Source organism: Somniosus microcephalus, chromosome 14, assembly GCF_052327205.1.
Source record: "Somniosus microcephalus isolate GS21.2 chromosome 14, FLI_Smic_1.0, whole genome shotgun sequence".
Lineage (NCBI taxonomy): Eukaryota > Metazoa > Chordata > Chondrichthyes > Squaliformes > Somniosidae > Somniosus > Somniosus microcephalus.
Genome location: NC_141000.1, coordinates 124,827,731 through 124,836,850, shown reverse-complemented (window position 1 = coordinate 124,836,850; position 9,120 = coordinate 124,827,731). Strand labels below are relative to the sequence as shown.

The 9,120-nt window shown below is 49.7% G+C and overlaps 1 protein-coding gene across 1 annotated transcript; it reads left to right on the top strand.

Moving 5' to 3' along the window:
• The first annotated feature begins 1,300 nt into the window (after positions 1-1,300).
• On the top strand, positions 1,301-8,674 carry LOC147107906 (lysozyme C-like). Its single transcript, XM_086007441.1, has 4 exons — positions 1,301-1,445; positions 4,809-4,991; positions 6,724-6,897; positions 8,451-8,674. Exons 2-4 carry the CDS (start codon positions 4,862-4,864, stop codon positions 8,606-8,608), a joined length of 462 nt encoding a protein of 153 aa, XP_085863567.1. The 5' UTR covers positions 1,301-1,445; positions 4,809-4,861; the 3' UTR covers positions 8,609-8,674.
• Positions 8,675-9,120: the final 446 nt, after the last annotated feature.

Genomic DNA, 9,120 nt, shown 5'->3' with positions numbered 1-9,120 from the left:
CCCACTCCCCCTCCTCCCCTCAGTCCCACTCCCCCCTCCTCCCCTCAGTCCCACTCCCCCCTCCTCCCCTCAGTCCCACTCCTCCCTCCTCCCCTCAGTCCCACTCCCCCCTCCTCCCCTCAGTCCCACTCCCCCCTCCTCCCCTCAGTCCCACTCCCCCCTCCTCCCCTCAGTCCCACTCCCAGCTCCTCCCCTCAGTCCCACTCCTCCCTCCTCCCCTCAGTCCCACTCCTCCCTCCTCCCCTCAGTCCCACTCCCCCCTCCTCCCCTCAGTCCCACTCCCCCCTCCTCCCCTCAGTCCCACTCCCCCCTCCTCCCCTCAGTCCCACTCCCCCCTCCTCCCCTCAGTCCCACTCCCCCCTCCTCCCCTCAGTCCCACTCCCCCCCTCCCCTCAGTCCCACTCCCCCCCTCCCCTCAGTCCCACTCCCCCCCTCCCCTCAGTCCCACTCCCCCCCCTCCCCTCAGTCCCACTCCCCCCCTCCCCTCAGTCCCACTCCCCCCCTCCCCTCAGTCCCACTCCCTCCTCCTCCCCTCAGTCCCACTCCCCCTCCTCCCCTCAGTCCCACTCCCCCTCCTCCCCTCAGTCCCACTCCCCCTCCTCCCCTCAGTCCCACTCCCCCTCCTCCCCTCAGTCCCACTCCCCCTCCTCCCCTCAGTTCCACTCCCCCTCCTCCCCTCAGTTCCACTCCCCCTCCTCCCCTCAGTTCCACTCCCCCTCCTCCCCTCAGTTCCACTCCCCCTCCTCCCCTCAGTTCCACTCCCCCTCCTCCCCTCAGTTCCACTCCCCCTCCTCCCCTCAGTTCCACTCCCCCTCCTCCCCTCAGTTCCACTCCCCCTCCTCCCCTCAGTTCCACTCCCCCTCCTCCCCTCAGTTCCACTCCCAGCTCCTCCCCTCAGTCCCACTCCCAGCTCCTTCCCTCAGTCCCACTCCTCCCTCCTCCCCTCAGTCCCACTCCCCCTCCTCCCCTCAGTCCCACTCCCCCTCCTCCCCTCAGTCCCACTCCCCCTCCTCCCCTCAGTCCCACTCCCCCTCCTCCCCTCAGTTCCACTCCCCCTCCTCCCCTCAGTTCCACTCCCAGCTCCTCCCCTCAGTCCCACTCCCAGTTCCTCACCTCAGTCCCACTCCTCCCTCCTCCCCTCAGTCCCACTCCCCCTCCTCCCCTCAGTCCCACTCCCTCCTCCTCCCCTCAGTCCCACTCCCCCTCCTCCCCTCAGTCCCACTCCCTCCTCCTCCCCTCAGTCCCACTCCCCCTCCTCCCCTCAGTCCCACTCCCCCTCCTCCCCTCAGTTCCACTCCCAGCTCCTCCCCTCAGTCCACTGCTCCAGGATTATCGAGGATTGCTGTGCATGTGAGCAAGAATTCCCATGAGATCAGGTTGCAAGGCTCTTCAATCACCGAAAGCAGCAGAAACAGGAGCAAGGAGCTGGGAGCAGGTCTGAGGAGGTAAGGGAGGAGAGTGCCAGCCTAAACTGATGGTCGAGTCAGGGGTACCAGTTTAAGCTTTTGATGATGCTTGTTGAGAGGGTTTTCTAGGTTGTCAAGTCTGCTTTGCTTCAGTAGAGTTCTACTGCTGTGAGCTCAGGCATTTTGCTGGGCTGGGTAGCGGGAGCTTTACTCTGTATCTAACCCGTGCTGTACCTGCCTGGGAGTGTTTGATGGGACAGTGTAGAGGGAGCTTTACTCTATCTAACCCGTGCTGTACCTGCCCTGGGAGTGTTTGATGGGACAGTGTAGAGGGAGCTTTACTCTGTATCTAACCTGTGCTGTACCTGCCCTGGGAGTGTTTGATGGGACAGTGCAGAGGGAGCTTTACTCTGTATCTAACCCGTGCTGTACCTGCCCTGAGAGTGTTTGATGGGACAGTGTAGAGGGAGCTTTACTCTGTATCTAACCCGTGCTGTACCTGCCCTGGGAGTGTTTGATGGGACAGTGTAAAGGGAGCTTTACTCTGTATCTAACCTGTGCTGTACCTGCCCTGAGAGTGTTTGATGGGACAGTGTAGAGGGAGCTTTACACTGTATCTAACCTGGGCTGCACCTGCCCTGAGAGTGTTTGATGGGACAGTGTAGAGGGAGCTTTACTCTGTATCTAACCTGTGCTGTACCTGCCCTGAGAGTGTTTGATGGGGCAGTGTAGAGGGAGCTTTACTCTGTATCTAACCCATGCTGTACCTGCCCTGGGAGTGTTTGATGGGGCAGTGTAGAGAACATAAGAATTAGGAGCCCGAGTCGGCTATTTGGCCCTTCAAGCCTGCTCCGCCATTCAATAAGATCATGGCTGATCTTCTACCTGATCTCCACCTTCCCGCACTATCCCCATATCCCTTAGGGTTCCTTAGTATTCAAAAATCTACTTTTTGTTTGATGGGATAGTTTAGAGGGAGATTTACTCTGTATCTAACCCGTGCTGTACCTGCCCTGGGACTGTTTGATGGGACAGTGTAGAGGGAGCTTTACTCTGTATCTAACCTGTGCTGTACCTGCCCTGAGAGTGTTTGATGGGACAGTGTAGAGAACATAAGAACACAAGAACATAAGCAGGAGTCGGCTATTTGGCCCTTCAAGCCTGCTCCGCCATTCAATAAGATCATGGCTGATCTTCTACCTGAACTCCACCTTCCCGCACTATCCCCATGTCCCTTGGAGTTCCTTAGTTTCAAAATCTACTTTTTGTTTGATGGGACAGTTTAGAGTGAGCTTTACTTTATATCTATCTCGTATTGTACCTGCCTCTACAAAGCTCCTTCTACATTGTTCCATCAGACACTCCCTGATCAGCTATAGCAGATGTACAAGGAACAGAAATAAGAGGTTCCAAGAAAGGGTTCATTATTTCAAACTATTTCAATGCCACATTGCAGATAGTGCTGAGACTGTCCTCTCAGGAATGGTGAGCAAGCAGTACAACTAAGACAAAAGGGATTTATTCTTGGTGCCCTCGTGGCTGATAACATTGAATTAAAATCCTTGAGAAAGTGATGGATAAATGTTTCTGTGAATGCGTTGGAGTTTCGAAGACATTTGGCAAGCTGAATCAGATCTGTTAAGGGACTGACAAAAATTAGATTGACTTTCTAGGATTGTCCAGATCACCTGAAGTGGTGCGAACGTGTGCAAGCTTAAGGTCGCAGATAAATCACCGAAATTGCGAGGAATTTTCTGAATATCATTTTGAAGAGGAATGAGCAATGATCAGGAAGATTGCAACTGAAAGTCGAGTGTGGATGACAGAAGACAGGAATCCTAAATCAGCGTATTGTCACTGCGGAACCTGTGGAAAGAGTTGGTATACTTTTACAACAACAGAAAATGTTGGAAACACTCAGCGGGTCAGGCAGCACCGTGGAGAGAGAAACAGAGTTAACGTTTCAGGTCGATGACCCTTGGTCAGAACTGGAAAAAGTTGGAGAAGTAACATTTTTAAGCAAGTGTAGGGGCTGGGAAAGGGGGGAGGGGAGGAAAGAACAAAAGGGAAGGTCTGTGATAGGCTGGACAAGTTAAGACTCTAGATGAGGAGTCATCTTTTGTTTCTTAACTTGTCCCATTACCATCTCCTTTTGCCTTGCACCATCATCCCTTTTGTCTCTTAATCTCTCCTGCCTTCCATCCTATCACAGACCTTCCCTTTGTTACTTCTCTAACTTTTTCCAGTTCTGACCAAGGGTCATCGACCTGAAACGTTAACTCTGTTTCTCTCTCCACGATGCTGCCTGATCCGCTGAGTGTTTCCTGCATTTTCTGTTGTTGTTTCAGATTTCCAGCATCAGTAGTATTTTGCTGTTGTATTTGTATACTTTTTTCAAGTTAGACCACTTGCACCAAAAGCATATCAAATGCTACCTTCCATTTTTATAAGCAGGGAGAATTAATTTGGAAGCTGAATGTTACTATTGTACTGCATCAAATAATTCTTGGTAATAGTGACCTTAATATGATTGAGTTTGGATATTAGGTTTGAGAGGGAGAAGGAAGAATCACGAACCAAGCTTTTAAATTTAAAGAAAGAAATACTTGCATTGCTATAGCGCCTTTCGGATGTCCCAAAGTGCTTTACAGCCAATGAAGTACTTTTTGCAGTGTAGTCACTGTTGTAATGAAGGAAACGCAGCAGCCAATTTGTGCACAGCAAGCTCCCACAAACAGCAATGAGATAATGACCAAAAAAACTTGCCAAGGATAGCAAGGCTAACAGCAAAGATTATTATAAATATGTTGAGAAAAAGAGTAAAGAGGAATGTGGGGCCATTATACACTGATGCAGGTGAGACCATAATGGATCGTAAGGAAATGGCAGACTTGTTAAATGAGTACCTGATATCCGTTTTGATAGTGGAGAAAGAGGACAAAGTCTCAGTGGAACAAGGGAATCTAAAAATCATTTAAGGTTTGGGACTTTGTGGATTTAAAATAAGTTTTTTAAATGATAGTGGAGAAAATAATGGGACTTAAGATAGGTGAATTTCCAAGACCTGATGGTTTTTACCCCAGGGGTATTAAAAGAGGAAATCATAAATGCGTTAATCCTAATTTTACAAAGCTCTCTAGATTTAGGAATTGTGCCAATGGGTTGGAAAATTGCAAATGCTACTCCAGTATTTAAGGAGGGAGGGAGAAACCAGGAATAGATTTTCTTTCTCTCTTAGAGAGCGTCACACCAAGCTGGTTTTCACCCATCAAAGCGCACAGCGTAGGCATCGAACCTGGGTCCTTCTGACCCACTTTAACTCTATGTCAGGCCATTGTGGGGGGAATAGGCCTTGTATCATTGTTACATCAAAGATTCAGTCACTTTTTCTTTTCTCCCCAGAGGAACCTTGACAACCAAAAAAAGATACTCCGACCAGAGCCATTACCAGCAGAATGAAGATGCTCATAACTCTGACCATCCTCCTCATGGTCGCAAGTGCCAAAGTCTTTGAAAAGTGCGAGCTAGCCCGCGCTTTCAAGAATGCCGGATTGGACGGTTTTCAGGGGTACAGTCTGAAAGAATGTGAGTCTCTCTAGCTAAAACACAGCCAAGTGGTAATGCCCCATTTAATCCCAACAGTGTCTGTGGTTTCCCCTTGTCCTGATTACTTTGCATGACACTCATTGTGGTTGATGGGTAATAAATTATGCCTTACCACATCCTGAGAACAAATTTATATGTTTTTTAAAAAATTAGGGATATATTCTCTGTTTGCATTAATTAATGTAAACTGGCCAATCTGGACCCGCCTCTATTTTGCTGCTTTCACACCTTCTGAAGTGTCTAATCTGGGAAATGTTTCACTCATCGAGCTGCAAGTGCACGTAGCTTAACTCAAAAGGCCTAACAAACCCCTTTGTACAGACTCGTACAGAGAGAATGGGTTGCATTCTCTTATACATTCACTCCCTCCACCACCGGTGCACCGTAGCTGCAGTGTGTACCATCTACAAGATGCACTGCAGCAACTCGCCAAGGCTTCTTCGGCAGCACCTCCCAAACCCGCGACCTCTACCACCTAGGAGGACAAGGTCAGCAGGCGCATGGGAACACCACCACCTCCAAGCTCCCCTCCAAGTCACACACACCATCCTGACTTGGAAATATATCGCCATTCCTTCATTGTCGCTGGGTCAAAATCCTGAAACTCCCTCCCTAACAGCACTGTGGGAGCATCTTCACCACACGGACTGCAGTGGTTCAAGAAGGTGGCTCACCACCACCTTCTCAAGGGCAACTAGGGATGGGCAATAAATGCTGGCCTTGCCAGCGATGCCCACATCCTAAGAATGGCATTTTTTTTAAAAACCTCTTTTAACCGCCTAACTAGGTAAACGGTGGTGTAGTGATTATGTTACTGAACTAGTAGTCCAGAAGAGACCTGAACTAATAATCCGGAGAGTGTGAGTTTGAGAATTTGAATTCAGTTTAAAGAATCTGGAAATAAAGAGCTGGTATCGGAAAAAGTGACCATGAAGCTGTCGGATTGTCGTAAAAACCCAACTGGTTCACTGATGTCCTTTAGGGAAGGAAACCTGCCGTCCTTACCCGGTCTGGGCCTATATGTTTTTTTATAATTTGTAATATTCATTCTTGGGTATCTGCGTCGCTGGCAGTATTTATAGCCCATGCCGAGTGGATTGCAAAATTGAGATTGATCGATTTTTGTTCAGCAAAGGTATAAGGGTTACGGAACCAAGGTGGGTCAGTGGAGTTAGGATGCAGATCAGCCATGATCTGATTGAATGGCGGAACAGGCTCGAGGGGCTGAATGGCCTTGCTCATCTCTACTTAACTTGTGGTCCTCCAAAACTCTGCTGCCCGTGTCCTAACTTGCACCAAGTCCCGTTCACCCACCACCCCCTGTGCTCGCTGACGTATATTGTCTCCTGGTTAAACAAGCCCTACAACCCTCCGAGACCTCTGCGCTCCTCTAATTCTGACCTCTTGAGTAGCCCCGATTTCAATCGCTCCACCATTGGTGACCGTGCCTTCAGCTGCCTGGGCCCTAAGCTCTGGAATTCCCTCCCTAAAGCTCTCCGCCTCTCTCTCCTTTAAGACGCTCCTTAAAATCTACCTCTTTGACCAAGGTTTTGGTCACCTGCCCTAATTTCTCCTTATGTGGCTCGGTGTCAAATTGTGTTTGATAATTGCTCCTGGGAAGCACCTTGGGACGCTGCACTACGTTAAAGGCGCTATATAAATGGAAGTTGTTGTTGTTGGCGTTGAATGTTTTTTTTGCATTGGTTTCCAGGGGTGTGCACGGCGTTCTATGAAAGCACTTACAACACAGCGGCCATCAACATCAACTGGAACAGTGGAAAAATCATGTCCGTTGACTGCGGCCTGTTTCAGATCAATAGTTTCTGGTGGTGCCTGGACGAGGCGACTCCGGTCACCAAAAGGAACTGCGGCATGAGCTGCTCAGGTAGGTGGGCTCGGTCAGCGCTTCTCCAACCTTTCCTGGTTAAAACGATGGGCGCAGAATTGACCCCAGGTTTCTGAACGGTGGCCGACGCTATCCCCGCCGGAAAAGAAATCGCCTGGAATTCCCTCCCTAAACCCCTCTGCCTCTCTTTTCTCCGTTGGGCTGATTCCCCAATCCATCTTTCCCGGTCACGGATAGGGGTTGCCAACTCCTCCAGGATTGCCCTGGAGTCTCCAGGATTGCCCTGGAGTCTCCGGGAATGATCTCCAGGGCAACTGCTGCGAGCAACACCCGGGGCGAAAAATCATGGAGGGGCGTAAATAAAAACCGTGTGCTTTTGAAAAATTTTCTTGGAACACTTTTGATAATTAGTTATATTAAAAAAAAACATTGGAGAGGGGGGAAAAGGGCCGTTTGACTGAAGTTGTGAATCAGCCAGTCGGGTAATGAAGAGTCTGTTGGCTTCTCGATTGGCCGTGGGAAGGTGGGGGCCGCCACGGGGACGGGTGCGTGGGGCGACCATTGGGAGGGGCGGGGCTATGGGAGACCAGAGGTCGTGTGATAAAATCTCCAGGAATGTGTCCAACCAGAGTTGGCAACCCGAGTGGGTGAGGGACAGCGATCGCTGGTCGGGGGAGTCCACAGGCCTGCACGGCTTGACGTTCCGCCCACTTAAACTAGCGGAGGGATTTTCCTGTCCTTGTCCACTGCGATCATGAGGGGACGAGCCTCGGCGGCAAAATTGGCGCATCGCCGTTTCCGCAGGGAGTGACTGCAGAAGCTGGCAGTGCGCGCTCAAAACTATGGCGGGTCTGCTCTAATGAGGCAGTGGTGGCAGTTAAGCTGCATTTTCCGTCACCGTCGTCTTGGGTGACGCTGATCGTTATGCCTACTGCAGGCATCCAATGTTGCTAAGCGAGGCGGAAGCCACTACCAAATTTAATGGGTCATTGGAGGCACGCCAGCGGTTAGAGGGTTTATGGGTTGACATTACCTCATTGGCTTCAGGGAGGCGGCCTGGAACTCCCTCCAAAAAATAGGTGTCAGCCGTGGCTCAGTGGGTAGCACTCTCTCGTCTCTGAGTCAGAAGGTTGTGGATTGAAGTCCCACTCCAAAGATTTGAGCACAAACATCTAGGCTGACACTCCAGTGCAGTACTGAGGGAGCGCTGCACTGTCGGAGGTGGCATGTTTTGAAAGAGACGTTAAACCGAGGCCCCGTCTGCTCTCTCAGGTGGACATAAAAGATCCCACAGCACTATTTTGAAGAAGATCAGGGGAGTTCTCCTGGTGTCCTGGGCCAATATTTATCCCTCAATCAACATCACTAAAACAGATTATCAGGTCATTATCACATTGCTGTTTGTGGGAGCTTGCTGTGCGCAAATTGGCTGCTGCGTTTCCTACATTACAACAGTGACTGCACTTCAAAAGTACTTCATTGGCTGTAAAGTGCTTTGGGACGTCCTGAGGTCGTGAAAGGCGCTATATAAATGCAAGTTCTTTCTATTTCTTTTTATTATTCTAATATGATGTTTAATATTTTTATTGCAGCTTTTATGGACGATGATCTGACTGATGACATTCAATGTGCCAAGTCCATTGTCACTTTGCATCCTGGAATGAAAGCCTGGTACAATGAAGCCTGCTTTCTGTCTCTGCCCCCAGCTACATCTTTGAATAGATTTAGTTTTTTACGTGGGGTTACATAGGATATGCGGCACAGAATCAGGCCGTTCGGCCCAACCAGTCCATGCCGGTGTTTATGCTCTACTCGAGCCTCCTCCCGTCTTCCCTCATCTCACTCTATCAGCATAACCCTCTACTCCCTTCTCCCTCATATGCTTATCTAACCGCCCCTTAAATGCATCTGTACTATTCGCTTCAACCACTCCCTGTGGTAGCGAGTTCCACATTCTCAGCACTCTCTGGATAAAGAAGTTTCTTCTGAATTCCCTATTGGATTTCTTGGTGATTATCTTATATTGATGGCCTTTAGTTTTGCTCTTCCCCACAAGTGGAAACATTCTCTCTGTATCCACTCTATCAAAACCTTTCATAATTTTAAAGACCTCTATTAGGTCACCCCTCAGCCTTCTCTTTTGAGACCCAGCCTGTTTATCCTTTCCTTTCTGGTATCATCCTTGTGAATCTTCTCTGCACCCTCTCCAGTGCTTCTCTATCCTTTTTATAATATGGCGACCAGAATTTTACGCAGTACTCC